At 44.5% G+C, this 18,884-nt stretch overlaps 1 protein-coding gene across 3 annotated transcripts in view; it reads right to left on the bottom strand.

The window, feature by feature from the left end:
* MAP4K5 (mitogen-activated protein kinase kinase kinase kinase 5) overlaps nt 1-18,884 on the bottom strand; it is a 55,204-nt gene that overhangs the window by 14,529 nt on the left and 21,791 nt on the right. For 2 of the 3 annotated variants that reach the window (XM_069018674.1, XM_069018673.1), the window contains 14 exons: nt 11,552-11,642; nt 10,369-10,433; nt 9,417-9,472; nt 8,918-8,965; nt 8,787-8,829; nt 7,471-7,543; nt 6,593-6,724; nt 5,935-5,997; nt 5,385-5,466; nt 4,657-4,773; nt 4,409-4,487; nt 3,753-3,811; nt 3,291-3,352; nt 788-832 (listed from right to left, as the gene is read on the bottom strand). In XM_069018674.1, coding sequence (XP_068874775.1) covers nt 788-832; nt 3,291-3,352; nt 3,753-3,811; nt 4,409-4,487; nt 4,657-4,773; nt 5,385-5,466; nt 5,935-5,997; nt 6,593-6,724; nt 7,471-7,543; nt 8,787-8,829; nt 8,918-8,965; nt 9,417-9,472; nt 10,369-10,433; nt 11,552-11,642 — 1,015 coding nt within the window. The remainder of the gene's footprint in view (nt 1-787; nt 833-3,290; nt 3,353-3,752; nt 3,812-4,408; nt 4,488-4,656; nt 4,774-5,384; nt 5,467-5,934; nt 5,998-6,592; nt 6,725-7,470; nt 7,544-8,786; nt 8,830-8,917; nt 8,966-9,416; nt 9,473-10,368; nt 10,434-11,551; nt 11,643-18,884) is intronic. The other variant, XM_069018675.1, reaches the window with a different exon arrangement.

Raw genomic sequence — 18,884 nt, 5'->3', positions numbered from 1 at the left:
AGTGTTGGTTTTTAATAAACTCCTTTCATAAATATCAATGTTATAGAGCAATCTGTGAGGAAGGATATCTGAAGTTTGCCAATTAGTATACATTCAGGAACTGGATCTCAGGCTGGAGGGACTTTGGACAAGGGCCTGGAGTGACAGGACAAGGGGGAATGGTGTCAAGCTGGAGAAGAGTAGATTTAGGTTGGATATTGGGAAGAAATCCTTCCCTGTGAGGGTGGGCAGGCCCTGGCACAGGGTGCCCAGAGCAGCTGTGGCTGCCCCTGGATCCCTGGCAGTGTCCAAGGCCAGGTTGGACATTGGGGCTTGGAGCAGCCTGGGACAGTGGGAGGTGTCCCTGCCCATGGCAGGGGGGTGGAGTAAGATGATTTTTAATGTCCCTTCCAACCAAACCACTCTGGGATTGTGTGATTGCAGTTTGCAGCCTTGCTGCTGGATCAGACGAACATCTGAGCACCAGAGGAGCTGCACAGAGCTGTGAGGGTCATCTGCACATCCCATCACAACCAGCCCTTGCTCACAGCTGATGCATTAACCAACATAAAATCTGCTCTTAAGTGTTAGGCACTTCCACAGGGACTCTAAGATAATTCAGGAAGGAGAGCAGGAGAGAAAGCAGAGCTTTGGGATTTCTCCTGAGGATCAGGGAAGGAGCCAAGCGCGTGTTAGGCCTGGGAGAGCAGCCAGCCCTCACTCGCTGGTGAGTGGCAAAGCCTCCTGCAGCATTTGGAGGGAAGAGGTTTGGGAGCAGAGCAACTGTACAGGAAAGAGATCCACTCACTCTTCAACATCTTCACTCCCATCGCCAAATTTTGTGAGCAGTCCCCTAAGGCAGAATGTTTATAAAATTAAGAGCTCTGCTCTGAGGTCAACACGTGCAACTCAACCCATCCTTGATGTCACTGAGTTTCACAACAAGCATCTCCCAGCCCTTTCCAAAAGAAATAATTCTCTGCACTAAGGCCTTTTCCACTCTGTAAGGTCCTTTCCTTCCCCTTACCCCTAAAAATCACTGGATCTCTCTTTCACACCATCAGCTTTTGATTCCCTACCTGGCATTTCAAATATTGTTGAAATGTCTCACAACAGTACAATACAAAAAGAGAAAAAAAAGAACAGAGGAAGTTACTAGGAGACAAATGGAGAAAAGCCTTAAAGGGAAGTTTCCTTATTTATACATATACACAAAAGACCCAGACTGTTTCCCACTACAGTGGGAATTTTTGTTTCAAAGCTATTCCAGGGACAACAACAAAAAAAGAAATTGTGACTAGAGGATCAAAGCAACACTGAAAATATGGTCTTGAAGAAAAAAAAAAACCCTGATAAAAATTTTGCAAAATGGCAATTTTCAAGCTGTGTCTTTAAAGGGCAATGACCAGGAAAACGCAGCCAAATTTGGATTAATGTGAAATTTCCCTACAAGTCACTTCTGAGGGAAAGCAGCAGGAACTACTAAAAAATTTAAAGGAGAAAAAGCCTTTCTTTCTGAAATGTTCTTGCTGCCCAGAGCAGCTGTGGCTGCCCCTGGATCCCTGGAAGTGTCCAAGGCCAGGCTGGATGGGGCTTGGAGCAGCCTGGGACAGTGGAAGGTGTCCCTGACCATGGGATGGGCTTTTAGGTCCCTTCCAACCCAAATCTTTCTGAGATTCTATGGAAACCATCAAAAAAACACCTCCATAATGCAGAAAAATCTATAAAAAATTAATTTTAAAATGCTACAGTGAGAAAACCAAGGAATCAGTTCAACCATCAGGTACACATCCTGGTATTCCCCTTTCCAGTCAAATAATTCCTAAGTCAGAGATATCCCTCACCATCCACTCAGATAAAAGCCAAAGGGTTTGAAAAGCCAGGACCCTCCAACACACATCCTCTCTGGACATCCCAGGGATTACTCAGAATTGCTGGGACAGAGGAGTTATGCATTTCCTGTTTATCTTTCCAACTGGAAGCGGTTTCCAAGTGAGCAGCACGGATTCACCATCCAGGACTGTTGTGCCTGCCCTCCTTCCAAATGAATCCGTACCTATTTACTGATTTACAGCCCTGGGAATGTTGGCTGCAGCTTTAGCACAGCCTGGTACAGACAAAGCCACAGGAACAGGATCGAATCCCTGAGCCCCTCTGCCAGGAGGAGCTTCCCTCCCCTCCCTGCTCCTTGACCCCACAGATTCCAGCTGTCTGCAGAAAATCCAGCACTCCCAGCAAGGCTTCAATCTGCAGCTCAGCAGGGTCACACAAACAAACCCAGGGCACAGGGAGGGGAGAAAAACAGGCACTGCCTTTACTGGGCAGGGAGAGGCAGAGCCCAGAGCACCCCAAAGTGAAGGCCCAGAGCTCCCCAAACTCCTGCTACAATGAGATTGGGAGCAGGAAAATCAGGATGCTTCAAAAGGCTCAAATCCTGGCAACCTCCACCAGCTTTTCAGGGGGCTGTAGTGTCAGCTGACAGCTTATGCAAGACTTTTATCTGCAGAAAAAAAACCCAAAGAAATTCACTGTCTGCTGCTCAGTTCCAAATAAAGATGGGAAACAGGCTCTTTGAGCTGAGCAATTCTTTGAGCCCAGATACCATCTTTCCCTACATCTGAACCTCCACACTCCTGACTGCAAATCCAGGGATTGCCTTTAAAGGCAGAGTCCAGTCTTTTGCAGCAAAAGGAAGGTACACACCTAAAAAAAAAATTCAGTCCTAACTTGGGAGAGAATTGTGCCCCTGTACTTTATCCCAGGGAAACCAGCTATAAACACATCTTTCCCTAAAAAATTTCACCCCAAAACACTCCATGGCTGAGTTATAAATGGCACTGATCAGACCCACAGCAGGAGGAGCTGGGCAGTGTTACTGAGCTTGGTAAAACTCAACATTCAGAACTGGCTTCTCCTTCCCTTTCTCGAGTTCAGGCCTTGTCACAGGATGTCACAACCACAGCCACAGCTCAGAAGAGAAGTGTGAGGCCAGAGCAGGATCCTGAACTCAGCTCTGCTGCAGGAAACTCACTGTGGCTGTGTTATGTCACTGTCCTGGTCATGCATTTACACTTCCCACCTACAAGCTTTAAACAAGCTGCTGGTGGTGGTTAAAAGAGATTAAAAGTCACTCTCCAAGAGACTTGACCAAGCACCTGCAGAAGGAGGGCTGCACGCTGGGTAACACCTCCTAAAATGATCAACATTAAAGTGGATCAGGGCTTATGGTTTGATTTTTTTAAACACAACTCATTTTTCTTTCAGTTTCATATTAAGTCACAGAAAGAAAAGATGGTTTGATCTGTACTTACTTGTTGCTACCATCAACAAAAGGATTCCAATGTGAAGCAAAGTCACTGCCAGCTGCCACAACCTGAAAATGCAGAAATTGTTATTTTTACCCCTCCTTGTCAAACTAAAGTGCCTTAAAGTACCTAATCCACCACACACAAAGAGGCCTGAGGATTCCCCAGCCCTGCAGAATGATCTACAAGCAGGAAAATCAAATTCCAAAGTGAAATAACATCTTACAATCTATAAATTATTGACATTTTTTTCTTCTTAGACTTTAAAGCAGCACCTGGAAATGGTGTAATATCCAGATCAAGCAGCAATAAGGAACAGGAAAACAAGAATTGATAGTGAAAAATCCAGTAAGGGTCACTAAGGGAACTTTAAAAATATTTTTCCAGCAAGTTGCTAAGGGTTGAACCCCAAAACAGTGACAAGATTGTGATTTTAATAAATAAAGAAACCCCCAAACTCCTCCTTACCATCTCATCCCGAGCTTCTGTTTCTTTGCGTAGAGGAGGCTCAAACTGCAGCTTATCAACTACAAAATATTATAATTTCATAATTAATGCACAAAATCTTGCACTAGAGCCCTTTCAGTGCTCACTACAGTGAAATTCAGGTAGGAACAGATGTAAATATCGGGTACACAGCACTGAATTTGCCTCTCAAACGAGCAGCACTTCACTATCAGCCTCTTTGTCTGAATGCTCGAATTTGCAAATATGAAACCCACAAGAAAGGCCAAAAGCAAATACCAAGTCACAGAAACGTAACTCTTTAACCACTTGTCACTTTGAAATGCATGTGAAAGAAAGAGACTCTTGAAGAGCAAATTTCCCAAAGTGTGATACACATGCTGCAGAGGAGCTGCCAGTGTTGGTGCTACCAAAGACTTTTGACCAAATCTGGAGATAAAACCATTTCTACCTTCAACATTTCACCTTAGATTCATCTGAGCCGTTTATGAATATAGATAATTAATTTTAGTTTTCAGGAATTATTATTGAAGATTCATGTGCTGCTTCTCCTGGGTTTGCTTCCCAAATGGGAAGAGATTTTTGGGAAACAGCGACACCGACGTCCTCCAGAGGCAAATCACCCCCCAAAAAAAGGGGAAAGCAGAGCAGGAACTCACAGTTTATCTCTGATGCTGTTCTCTCTGCCCTGATGTTCCTGTTGGTGGAGCGGATCGTGTGGCGGATAACGGAGTGAGGCTGCAGGGGTGGGAAGGGAGACGTGAGGGAAGAGCACCCAGCAACAACCAAACCAACAAGAACAAGGAGCAGCTGCTGCAGTTTGAGCTTCAATCTTCGATTCCCAAAGCAAAGCAGGGCATTTAAAGTGCACTTTCAACAAAAAGCAGAGAATAAAAGATGTTCTCACCTCAAAATCGTCATCGTCGACTTCCCCGTAGTGGGTGTGGTTCTCGGGGTTATTGACTTTGTCCAACAGCTCAACTGCTAAAGACCTCGACAGCCCAGGCTGCCCTACAAAGCTGTGCTGTAACCACAGCAAAGAACACAAAAAGAAGTTGTTTTGATATGCAATTAATGGGTAACTTTCAGTAATGAGCATTCGATACAGTTACTGATTCTTTTCTGCTTTCTGGAGGTTTGACTTTTTTCCATGACTCCTTCATGGCTGGACTTCCAGGTAACATAAACATGGAAACACCACACTCTGGGCCATTTGTAAACTGGGAATTAAACTTGAGTCAAACCAGTAATTACACCTGAATTTCATTTTTTACATCAGCAGTTTGGAGTCTGGGAAAGCAGAGATACATCAAGGGCTGCTGAAATTTCTGGGAGTCAGGAAAGTCCAACTTCTACACAGCTCCAAGGCTGAGGCACCCACTTGCAGGAAGGCCAAGGTTGAGAACATGAAGCCAATTTCTGTAACTGTACCTGCCAAAAACTGTGTAAAACTGTGTAAAAACTCTCAACAAAATCCACTTCCTAAGAGCTGATCAACATATTTTTCCTTCAGATTTCACTCCATGTGTAGTAAGATTAAAGAAAATGGTTCCCCTTTGGTTTCCTATTGATCTATTGCTCATTTGGAAGCAAGAGATCCCTTCCTGAGCTCACCAAATGTCCCAAATCACTTACAGAGAGGAGTCTGTCTGCTGTCGGTCTCTTCTTTGGATTTTTTGTAAGTGCTATTTTGACAAAATTATGGAATGTTGCTGACCTTAAAGAAAAAGGAGGGTTTATGTTGAATTTTGCAAGGTATTATTGATTTTAAGACAGTTGCTAAGCAGATTACAAGAGGGTGTGATAAAGCAGAATGCTGTCCAGGTATCTCACCTCAGGTTTGAATAATGACATTTCCAAGTTAACAAAATAGGGACAAAACCCCACTTGATTCATGGAACTTGCATGGAAAACATTTTGGTACAGGAAATAAACCAAGCATGGCACCAGGAATTTATCACAGGGTAAAGAAACCAGGAAATGCCCCATGACAGGAATTAAGGGGAAAGGTTTTCTTCTCCAACATACAAAGAGCACCAAAGAAGGGTCTCTTCTTCAATAATAATAAATATTTTTTCCCTTTATCTATAAAATCATAGAATCATGGAATGATTTGGGTTGGAAGGGACCTTAAGGATCATCTAATTTCAACAAAATATGGAACAAAGGAAGGAGTTCCACCTACCATTTTGCTTTTTCCTTTAGCTTTGGTGGCTGAAAATTACTTTTTGACATTAAAAAGAGAGCCCTAAAGGGAAAGAAAGAATAATGATATAATATGGTAAAAAAGTAAACTAATTTCATTTAAAAATCTAAATACTTTAACACTTTCTGGTGAGAACCATACTGGTGAAACTGGATTAGAGTCTGCACTGTGTTAAAAGAGAGATACATGGAATCTGTTGATTTTATCTTTAAATAAAGTATTTTTAGTGCCATGAATAATCCTGTTAAACATTAGGCTATGGCTTCCCTAGTAGTTTGCTATCACCAGTGAATCTGCCCCTGTTCCTAATCAGATTCCTGATCCTGGAATCCCAGAATGGTTTGGGTTTGGAAGGGACCTTAAAGCCCATCTCATTCCAACCCCCCTGCCCACGGCACCTTCCACTAGGCCAGGTGCCACCAAAAAATTTTTAAATTTCAAGGTTTTGGTTATAATTCCCATTCCAAATGTAAGGTTTTAGCTGCAGTCTGATGCCTTGAAGTCAGACACGAACACAGACATCCAGAGAAGGAATCTTGGTGTGAGTTTCCAGCTCTGAGCTCCAGAGAAGGTTGAACTGAATCCTGACAGCTCCTGCTGGGATTCAGGGAGGTGCTGGAGGCAGAGAAGCACAAACCTCATGGGGTGGAGGTCGAACATGGGTGGCTGGAGCTCTGCCAGCTCGATGGCCGTGATGCCCACGGCCCAGATGTCGCACAGCTGGTTGTACCCCCCGTTCTTCTCCACCGCTGCCACCTCGGGGGCCATCCTGGAAAACCAACGCGGCATCACCCAGAGCACCTCTGCACACAACCCCCCTTCCCAAGGGGGAATCCACCCGGAGAGGTCCTCAGGAAGCAGCCAGAGGTGTTTTGCCCCAGGTCAGGGGCTGGGAATAGCACCAGGCTCAGCATTCCCAGGAAATCGAATGACCAGATAATCTCCCTGCCCTCAGCCCTCCTTCTCCAGCAGGGCAGCAACAATTAAAAGCCATTGTCTGGTTGAAGCTGTTTGCCCAAAAACACCACCCCAGGCAGCTCCTCTGCATCCCAGTGATGCCTAAACCCAGCTAAATTTGCATATTAACCCAGCTCAAGATTTACAATGATTATTTGCATATTAAATGTTGCCTTGTGCAGACATTAATCAGTAGGGATGATTAAAAGAGAATTTAAAAATCTCGTTTCCCTTCTGCACAGAAATCAGAGAGACACTATTCTAGTCATTAAAAATGTAAGACTGAGAAACTAAATGACCACTGGGATCCCCCCAAAAAAGGAGAATATTCTGCATTAATGACTTTGGGGGGAACAACAACCCTGCCTCAAATACCAAATAGCTTTTGTTACAGCAATAGATCAGCTCCAATCAGTGCTTCCCAGATTTTTAGCCTCTGGGCATTTTACTTGGAAGAAAGGGAATTATTGCAATTTCTATACACATGTGTGTGTTTGAGATTTTTTGGCATAAATACAGACTCAGCTTTGCAGCACAGCAATCAAAGTGGTTTCTTACCAGTAAGGGGTGCCAATAAAGGATTTCCTCTTTGCAATAGTGGCTGTTATTTTTGCTGCTACTCCAAAGTCAGCTGGAAAATCAAATCAAATCATCAGAGCCTTAGAAATCCCAGTTTAACACCCCAATCCTACTGTGTTATGAAAGAACAATCATGGGTCTCATCCAAATTAAAAACTCATTAAGGGAAACAAAGATTAATAATAGGATCATTAATGCCTTCACTGACATGACTTCAAATCAAAGAGTTTTCTTTCTACACACAGCTCTTCTCTTAAGATATTTTTTCCATCTCAAAATACCTCAACCAGAATTTGTGGATATTCAATTCTAGAGGAAAAACAGCATCATCCTTGGTAAGATGAAAAGGTACAAAAAGTACCTTTTGTGTGTTATTTATGGAGGAACTGTGATGGGGCATCTGTTCTCTGCCCTGGAGACTCTGTCTAGGGGCCAATCATCCCTTGGCCTCAGAACTCCCAAACATCAGGTGGTCTTGAAGAGCCAAAAATCATTTAAATCCATTTTATTTTGATTGATTGGTGGTATGACAGCTGGAGGATAACCTGGGGAAATCCAGCCAGCTTAGCAGGCAAAAGGGAGGTACCACTGTGTATCCCGAGTTGAATGCAGGGAGCGGAATCCCCTCTCAGTGTCAAGGTTGTACTCCTGGTTTTTTCCTTCTTTAAAAAGCTGTCCTTTCCCAACACAGCATTCCTGGTTCCCCACAGGGGTGTGGAGGTGTTGAACTAATGCACAACTGCCCTGACTCCAGTGGCATGATGAGAATCCCATGGCAGCTTTTCCCTGAAGACCTCCAAGTTTTCCTCTCCTCCACCTTTGTGGAAATGCCCAACACCACACACAGAGCCAGGATCAGATCCACTGTTCCACAGGCTGCCAGGCTCTGGAGATGCCCTCCCACACAGGGCATCCTCAGAGACTCTCAGGGACAACTGCCACCCTGGCCAGGGATAAAAACACTGATAGCCAGGTAATCCCAGCCTGGAAAATTCCAAGAAAATCTGGGAGGCTTCAAGGCTCGGTGGTTGAATAATGAAATTATCTATAATTTCTTGAGAGAATGCAAAACTTCTCATCTCCTACATAACCAAGCCATGGATACACACTTTGTCATCACTTTCAATCATCATCCACTGCCCCAAATAATCATGGAGTCATTTAAGTTGGAAAAGACCTTTAAATTATGGAGTCCAACCATTCCCCAGCACTGCCCAGGCCATCACTGCCCCACGTCCCCAAGTGCCACATCCACAGGGCTCTTAAATCTGTATTACAAAATTCAGGGAACTCACCTAATTTAACATCTCCATGGTCTGTTAGTAGAATGTTTGCACCCTAAAACAAAATAAATTAAAAATCTTTATCAGGAGTATTTTTCCTGCACCAGGAACTGCAAGATGAATTTCTCAGGGTTCCAAGTTACCTTTATGTCTCTGTGCATTTTGCCCTTCATGTGTAAATAAGCAAGACCCTGGAAATAAAAGACACAATGAGTTATTGTGCCATTTGTTAACATCCTACAAAGCCAGTCCCACTGAATAAATTTAATTTTCTCAATGTATTTTATTTGGAAATGGAGACATTTGAGATCTGCAGATAAGGGGTGCTTTGCCTTGTATTTCTCAGTTATCAGCAGTCCCAAAACAAAAGGGAATTTTATTTATCTGGTTGCAGTATTTTACCCCCACACAACATTAAATTTACCACCACAGGGCAGTGCAAACTTAAAGCAAATATTTGCATGGTATTACACTAGAATTTCTTGCTAATTTTTATTTACAGTATGGAAACTAACAGGTTGCCCCTGGTTAACTGGTTTCTGCTTGGTTCCCAGTGGAAGTGATGGAACTGAAATAATTTCCTGTATCTGCTGTATTTACATGGAATAAACACTTGATTGTGCACCTGCAGAAGTACAGTACCTGTAGCGTTTCCCTGCACACATAAGCAATCTGTAACTCTGACAGAGGTCCTGTTACTGGAAATAAAGATTCAAAAGTCAATTTACAACACAGCACATAAATAACATTGTGAAGCAGCCAAAAAATGGCTCGTCCATGCAAAAGTTAAAGGCTGGTTTTACATGATCTGTATTGTACACTGAGCTGAAAAGAGGGGTTTGTTTGCTTGTTTTACAGAAAGGCTTTCTGTAAAAAAAACCAACCCAAACAGCACCATAACAGAAGACAATACCCACAGTGAGAAGAAAACCTGTTTTCACAGATCCTAATTATTATTTTACAAGTGGTTTTGTAGTATTTTGTATTGTGAGGAAACAAAAAGTGACTTCTGCTAATATTTTAATATTAGAAATAGGAATGTTTCATATCAGGGACTATCTAAGGGGCTTGGAATTGTTTTAAAGGATTTGTACTAAGAAGTTGAGAAATAAAGCAGAAAGAGCTCTGGCATCCAAAAACTCAGTGCTATCATTTAAAGGCAGAGCAAGTCTCCAGCTGCTTTTCCAACAACTCCAATAAATTATTCTACAGCATCAACAACTCCAGATGAAACTACAGGAAAGAAAATAATACAAGAGTGAGGTGGTATTTCACAGGGGCAGGAATAAGAGCAATTTTTCCCCTTTAAAGATCAAATGTTGAGATTTCCCAGTACAAACTGCTTCCTCAGCCCATGCACAGTGTCCATATCCAACTGTTCTGCCATAAAATGCTGGTCACCATATCTGAAAAGTGCTCTCAAAATCTCTTGACCGTAGCTAAAACCCACAGTTCATGCCCCCCAAAAAACCCCACATCCAGTGCCAACCATTCCCTATAGGGGAATTATTTATTATTATTAGTTATTATTTATTTTTCTTCTTTGCAGAAAGCTTCCCAAGGTAAAAAAAAGTGAAAATAAGTGCCCAAGTACCATGGTAAATGTCTTGGAGGGATCCCCCACCGCAGTATTCCATGCATATCCACAGCTTCTCACGGCTACCAAAACAAAATAAAAACACAGGCATCAGAGGCTGATTGATGTGGATACAGAACAGAGTCAATCATCATTATTTAAATTATTGTCTCTTGGTCTTGATCACTCTCTGTTAAAAATATACATTCTGATACATGAGCAGCGGTTACACTGTTATTAATAGAAATTCTCGTGTTATTAATAGAAATTCTCAGGTTATCAATATAAATTTTCACCAATAAAAATGGAAATTTCATGCCAAAGTCCCTGAGAAATGTTCCAACATTATCAAACCTAAAAGGTGGTGCTTCAACTCTACAATAAAACACCTGAGGTTTAGCTGCTATCGGCAAAATTAAATTAAGTAACACACCAAACTCCGTGTTCCAATCTTAAATTGAAATTACCTCATTAAATCTAAAAAACTCTTCACGCCCTCCAAAATGGGGAATTAGAAATTCAGCCATTTCATTCCAGTTGAGTCCATCTGGGCTGTAGGGATTATTTAAATGCAGCCCTCCAAGAAACCGAAAGATGAAGCCTCGTAGGAAAAAAAGACCTAACAGGCAAAGTGCTGATTTTTATTCCCACAGAGGCAATTGATAAATGACAGAGCTCCACAGAAATGGAGAATATTCCCCAATTTCCTGTATAACATTTCATGGGAAGGTGCAGGCAGCTGACACCACCTTGGTTCTGCCTCTGTTACACCAGAACTGTGAAAAATATTATTACCAGCAGCTCAAATTTTTAACTTCCTGGCCATACTTTCATAGCCCAGAGAACTATAATTAAATAAAACATCCAAAGGCAATTCTGCTCTAGAGAAATAACGATCTGCTTTTATATTAGAACTGATAAATGTGTGAGTGGGACTGGGTCTGTTGCAAGAATCTCCAAGGGAAAAGTTTCGTTCTGTTCCTAGTGATAAAAATATTCCAGCCTTTTGGCCAGCAGAGAAAACAAACTATTAGTCACTTTTGTTTTTTAAAGCCAATTGGGTTGGCTTAAAAAAAAAAACAAAACCAAGGGCAATTCAACCTCTGGAAGAAGATTTGAAGAGGATTCAAGGACTAAACCAGACTGGGATTGTTTTAGGAGAGAACCAGCAGGAATATTGATATAAAAAGTGGGGTTTTACCTGAGATAACTCCCAAAATAGGCGACTATGTTGCAATGTTTGCATTCTTTAACCATATATATCTCTTGCTGTATCAGTGAAAAGTCATCTCCTGAAAAACAGGAAGCAGCCAGGGTTACATCATGCATGGCTGAACATTTGGGGAGGTCTGGAGCGATGCACAGAACTTGGGAAAACACGCCAAGGGCTTGGATCCCAGCCAAAACCCTCCGAGCACAGCGACCTGTTATCCACCATCCCCACAGCAGAATTCCTTACTCCATGCTTTTATGAGGCACAAATATTTCTTGAAGACCAACACAGCAGGGCTGGCCTGGAGGCCTGAGCATGATCTGTGAGTTCAGAGGGCTGGGCACGCACGGGGAGCTCCAGGGAAGCAGCACAGGGATCCCGGGAAGGGACGGGATAACCCCGGAGCAGCCCCGGGGTACCCATCAGAGAGCCCCAGCTGGAGCTGCCCCAGCTGCTCACAGCACAACAACAGCAGCAAGGACTGCTGGAAGCTACTTCCAGAGTCTTCTGCCTGGGAAGAGTGGAGGCTACATTCCACAGGCTGGTTATTAGGAATATTTCATTCCCAAGGGACCTGGATGGAGCATATGGCCTGCACGCCCACTCGGCTGACTCAGAGCTGCCTCATCACAAGGGTGGTTTTGGGTGATGACACTTGTGCACACTGGCACATCCTAAATATCTTTTGGGGGAAAAAAAAGCATCTACTGAAAAATCCATTATGAGCAGGGCATGCTTCTGCCACTTGAATACAAAGAGGTAAATTTTTATAAATTAAAAAGCAGTCATTTCAGAGATGCAATTTGTATTTCTGTAGAGAAGAAACCCCCTTGAGAGAACTTCCAAGAAGAGGATGTTCTCCCCAGAATCCTGAACTCAAACCCTGCAGCTCTGCTGTAATATTTTATATATTATTAACTTTATTCATCCTTTGGCATGGAAGGACAAAGGAGAATGGCTTTAAGCTGAAGAAAGGGACATTTAGATGGGATATGGGGAAGAAATTCTCAGCTGTGAGGGTGCTGAGGCCCTGGCACAGGGTGCCCAGAGAAGCTGTGGCTGCCCCTGGATCCCTGGAAGTGTCCAAGGCCAGGCTGGACAGGGCCTGGAGCAGCCTGGGACAGTGGAAGGTGTCCCTGCCATGGCAGGGGTGGCACTGGATGAGCTTTAAGGTCCCCTCCCACCCAAATTATTCTGGGATGTTTACTTTTGTTTAAAGTTTCCCCAGTAAAACTCCCTCCTATATTAAAGTCAGGGATGTCCAACCCAGCAAACATGAAGTGCTTTATCCTGCTCCCTTTAATTTAGATGATTTTGACAAGTCCAAGAGGACTCAAGCACTGCTGTAAATTGAATTCTTCATGTGTTTATTTAAGTAACAGCACAGCTAATATTTTTTAATAACCTCTTTTAAAATAGATGTTTATATTTGCTGAGCTTTGAGGCAGCTTCCCTGAGAACAGTGGCGCTGGCAAAAAAAGTAGCAGTGTGTTACAACAGAAATTATCACAACCTTTATGTCTCAGTGACTGCCAGAGTTTTATTTAAGAAAATAACTCTGAAAAACGAAGGTAGAAGGGAACCCACTCGCGAGAATCCACCCCTGACCGATTTAAGTAAATCCTCAAGGGCTTCTTGATGTTGAATTATATGGAGAAACACTTCACTGGGGCAGGAAAACAGTAGTAGAGAAGTTTCAAATGTCAAGAGGCTTTTTATAAACATCAGTAGTATTTTTTTAACCAATGAAAAAGAGAAAAGGCAACACAACTTCCATAAATTTAGCACAGATTTTACACTGGGCTTGGTTTAGGGGTTACCTTGCAGCTACAACTTTGCTTGGATTCACACATCCTGCTTATAAATGATCACTGTGAGTGAAGGATTTCTGAGTTTAGAGAATCATGGAAGCATGGGATGGTTTGGGTTGGAAGGGACCTTAAATCCCATCCAGTTCTACCCCCTGCTGTGGGCAGGGACACCTTCCATTATCCCAGGCTGCTCCAAGCCCCAATGTCCAGCCTGGCCCTGGGCACTTGCAGGGATCCAGAGGCAGCCACAGCTTCTCTGGGCACCCTGTGCCAGGGCCTCCCCACCCTCCCAGCCAGGAATTCCTTCCCAATATCCAACTGAAATCTACCCTCTCCCAGCTTAAAGCCATTCCCCCTCGTCCTGTCCCTCCAAGCCCTTGTTCAAAGTCCCTCTCACTCATTTTCATAAGATCCTTTAATTCAAGCTTGAATCTGATGGATTCATTCCTCCCATTTCTCCAACAAACTGTTGAATTCTCACAGTCAACAACTGGAGCCTTTTCAAACTACTCAAGTATTTTCAAGAAAGTCAAATCTAAACAAGGTTGAAAGCAAAATCCTCCCACCCCACACTGAAAAAATTCCATCTTTCTCCACCACCATGAGTTCAGAAGATCCAATGCCAAATCCCCGTGGCCTCTTCAAATCAAAGAATCCTTGAAACGTCAGCTGCAGCCTTTCAGCACAGCTGAATCCTGACCCATGTGAAAATCATGGTTGAGAAGCATCCCCAAAACAGCAAAACCTTGCAGGCAGCAGCTGGAACTGCCCCTGGATAGCACAGGGATTGTGCTTCTGAGTGTGGGGCACCAGCCAAGGCAGTTCTAGGAACCATGACTAATGGGGGGACATTGAAGGAAATGCAGAGATTCAGGCTAGCAAAGGACTGGCAGTGAAAAGATAACAACCTTCAGGCACATAAAAGATAGCAGGGAAGTGGGGAGAAGGGATAATCCATTCCCAGTTTTATAACAGCATAATTAGCAATGGGTTTAGATTGCCTTAACCTACATTCCCTGGACAGATGAAAAGGTTCTCCTACTGGAGTAATATCGCAGTGCTGAACGTGAAGGGATGGGAATCTGTGAAATCTCCAACAAATGAAAAAAAAAAAATGAAGGAAACACTCAACAAAAACCCACCAGGAATGACTTGGAATGATCCTGCCTGTAGAAGAGGGAGACAGCAAAGATGATCTTGTGATTTCCTATTAATAAATGAAGAATTCATGCAAGAAATGGGGGTTACTTATAGAGAAAGGTGGGGGGGGAAAGGATTTGGAAGAGAAAGAAGAAAGAAGACAGGGAGCTGATAGAGAAGTAGCAAACAGATGGAAAGAAGAGAAGTTATCCATGAGCAAAGTTTGGCTAAAATATGTAGGAAATTATTCAGAAAGATGAGACACAGAGATAGGAGAGGAGATGTATAGCTGCTCAAAGATGACAAGAATGAATACAAAACAAACGAATTCAGAGTTTCCAGGCAGCTGGAGTATTAATCTTGGCAAGAGACACTGGAATAGGGCAAAAATTAAAGATCCTTGGATAGCAGGGAAAAAAACCCAGACAGAATTTGTAGAAAATACTTCACTGAGAGGGAGACAGCAAGATAAAAAGAATTAGACCAAAGGTGACAAAATATCCATACAAAGAGATCTGTTTCAGCCAGCAAGGATTGGATGGTGAATAACAGGGAATTGGGAAAATTCGTTTTTGCCTGCTCACATGTTCGCAGTTTTGGGATGTGTGGCACGCCAGGAGGGAACATCCATCAGGGAAGGCTGCAAGGCCCACGAGCAGGGACTGAGTCACTGCAGCCTCCTCTGGCAGGGAATTTTACTTCTGCAGAGAGCGACAGGCAGGACACGTGGGAATATTCCACAATGGAATATTCTCCTCGGATGGCGGCCGCTGGAACCCACAGCCCTGTCATGAGGGGTGGGATCTGAGCCCATGCCAGAAGTGAAGCAAGATAAGGGCTGGTAAATTCATGATAAATCTGTATTTAAATGGGAGATGGTGGAGAAAACTGGTGACACGTGGACAGCTGTGAATTATTCTACCTGCAGATCTCACCTGTGGGAGAGCTGGGGGTGTTCACCTGGAGAGGAGAAGGATCCAGGGAGAGCTCAGAGCCCCTTGCAGGGCCTAAAGGGGCTCCAGGAGAGCTGGAGAGGGACTGGGGACAAGGGATGGAAGGACAGGACACAGGGAATGGCTTCCCACTGCCAGAGGGCAGGGATGGATGGGAGATTGGGAAGGAATTCCTGGCTGTGAGGGTGGGAAGGGGCTGGGCTGGAATTGCCAGAGCAGCTGTGGCTGCCGCTGGATCCCTGGAAGTGTCCAAGGCCAGGTTGGACATTGGGGCTTGGAGCAGCCTGGGGCAGTGGAAGGTGTCCCTGCCCATGGCAGGGGGTGGAACAAGATGATCTTTAATGTCCCTTCCAACCCAAACCATTCCATGATTCTGTAACTCTGTGCAGAGCTGGAACGTACAGAGATCCTGCCACGTTTTCCTAGCTGGAGAGCACGTGCATCCTGGATCCTACAGCCTGGGAAGGCTCTGATGGCTCTAGTGCCTATCACACAGCACTGTTGGATCTTTGGGCATTCCTGATCCTGATGGTTTTTAGTCAAATTTATTCCTGCACATATTTTCCTGTGCTCCACTGCTTTGAGTGGTCCCATCCTGCAAGAAGACCCCAGGTCACTTGTCACAACTATCCCTGGGAAAAGTGGTGAATCCTTTTGCTGTCCAAAAGGTGATTCCTGGGGGAGAAATTCCTCATTTTTGTTTTAAATTGGTTCATTCTGCATCACTTCAGAGCTGCATCACGGGGCTGGTGCTGTGTGGGAGCAGAGGGAGGGACAGGAGGCCAGCAGGAGAGTAGTGATGGCACTCAGAGTCATCCCAGTGTCACCAGAGGGTGGGACAGAGGCACATTTGAAGAGGTCAGACCTTCAGGGTGCAGCCACCCTTGCTGCACTCCTGTCCACTCCCTCACAGGCCCCACCACGCTGATGGACATGGATATGAGACTCCCAAACCTCTCCAGGCAGCCTGACCTGGGATTTTTAATAATATAACGAAGATTTGGGATTTTTAACACTGTAGTTAACATTTGTCATTTAAAAGCGAGATGACATTTAACAAGAGGATTGGAGGGACACTTGTAAGGGACACTGAAGGACAAAGAGCAGGATCACACCATCGCAGCCTCTGTGGGGACCATTCCTCAAACATTTCTTATTTCAATACCCTGAGTTCCCAAACAAGGAGAGGAATCCCTATGGGAATGACAACGATTTGCCCCAGTCCACAAACTCCACAGCCAAGCAACAGCCACAGCTCCTCTCCAGCTCTCCTGGAGCCCCTTTAGGTCCTGCAAGGGGCTCTGAGCTCTCCCTGGAACCTTCTCCTCTCCAGGTGAGCACCCCCAGCTCTCCCAACCGCTCACACAGGTGAGGTCTGTGCTGACTTCCCAACATCTCTGTGCTCAACAGATCCCAATCACTCACTCCAAACCACTCTCCTGAACCTCAGGAAGGTTCAGGCTGTGCTGATGAAAGGGATGGCTTTCCCAAAATGATCTGTCATCCTGTTTCATCCATATCTTGTATATAACTCTTTTATATGCTGGTTTATCCAGACTGCTTTTCACAAGACTCATGGAAACCTGCAGTCTGACAGAAAGAATTTAAATTCCCCAAACTTGAAACTCAGAAGCTTGATTCCAAGCAGGAAACAGCTATTTTGGAACCAGTGATGTTTCCACCAGCAGATTTTCCTGCTGGGCATGGAGCTGCCAACTGCTAACCACCAATGGTCCTCATTATCTCTCTGCTGATACAAAATAATCCCCGATGGTGATGTGCTGCCACGAGCTCCACAGCAGGGAGCACACCAGAGCCTGGAGCGTGTGGTCCAACACCAGAACAATCTCCCTGTGGATTTTCTCTTCTGCCCTGCTTGGGGGGTCCTATTTATGAGCAGCCATGTCAACATGTTAATTGATAGTGCCCAGAGAAGCTGTGGCTGCCCCTGGATCCCTGGAGTGTCCAAAGCCAGGCTGGACAGGGCTTGGAGCAACCTGGGACAGTGGGAAGTGTCCCTGCCCATGGCAGGGGGGTGGAACAAGGTGACTTTTGAAGTCTCTTCCAGCCCAAACCATTCTGGGATTCTGGGATTCCTCTCTCTTAGCAGTTTTTTTCCCTCTCTCCTTGCCTTGCCTACTCACTGTTGTACATCTCAGTCTTTCATCTCCACTCTCCCTCTTCACTATTGCTATTTTTCTCCGAATTCACCCCAAGTGTCACACTCTGCATTACTTTCCAACTAAAATGTGTGACCTTCCAGCTTCTTCCCTACTTGTAGCACTTCCTTCTCTCACCACAACCCCTTCTGTTGACCCTCCCCATCCCAGAAACCCTGTTTTAAGTGAAAACTTGCACTACCTGGATCCTGCTCTGGACCCACACACTTCTTAAGAAGAACAGTGGATTATAAATTCATTGTAAGGATGCAAAGTAAAATCTGACCCCATTTCAACAAGTTAAATACAATTAAAATGCTGGGCACTCTGGCTCTGAAGTCCACGCTGCCTCTGCTTTGCTCTGTGGCTGCTCCAAAGTGGGTTTGAGCAGCTTTGAGGCTGTGGCAGCACCACGTGGGACACGGAATGGAACACACAGGCCATGTCCAGGCTTTAATGGCTCTGGAACACTCGGAACCTCAGGCATTCGGCCTCAGACACGATCCCAAACCCAATCAGGCTGCACAGCACAAGGCAGGGAAGGTGTGTGTGTGTGTGGTAATGAGAAGTTATTTTCATATTTCTTCAACCCCAGGTGCTGCCAACAAGAGTTCGAGCCCAGTGGGCTTAGCTTGAATCAGCCTTGGGCTTAGTTTAAATCAGCCTCAGGCTGGTTCTTCTCCATAGCTCATGTCATCTTTGGGGAATTTATTATAAGGAAAACAAGGCTGCCTTGCCTCAGTCCCCAAGGGCCCTGCACTGACAGTGCAGCTCTGCTGTGCTGCTCTCGTGGTCCAGAGGGCCCAGACCCCCATCTGACCCTGACTCAGCCCCGTGGCCGTGCTCCTGTGTGGAAAATCACCTTCCTGAGCAGAACCATGGGATTCAACACACACCTCATGAACCAGAGCTGGCTTGGAATGCACTGAGCACAACACCACACACCTCTGGATGACTCTGCCTCCTACAGCTCCATGTCCAGTTTCAGATCCAACTTGAAATAGGTAACTGGCTATTTCTGGGATCTCAAATGGAAAATGCAATCATTGGACCAAAAAAAAAAAAAAAAACCAACCCAGCAGTGAGATTCTTCTTGTAACCTTGCAGAAGGTTCTGAGCACGACAGAGGGCATTATTTATCATGACCAGCAGTATTTAAAACAGACACTGGCATATTTAAAAATATTTTTTATGATATTCTCCCAGGGAGAAAGTTCTGTGGCTGAAAACTCCACTGGCAAATAGTTCCCTCTTTGTA

Source organism: Aphelocoma coerulescens, chromosome 5 (genome assembly GCF_041296385.1).
Source record: "Aphelocoma coerulescens isolate FSJ_1873_10779 chromosome 5, UR_Acoe_1.0, whole genome shotgun sequence".
NCBI lineage: Eukaryota > Metazoa > Chordata > Aves > Passeriformes > Corvidae > Aphelocoma > Aphelocoma coerulescens.
The sequence above is the reverse complement of the archived record's forward strand: the minus strand, read 5'-3'. Positions and strand labels throughout refer to the sequence as shown.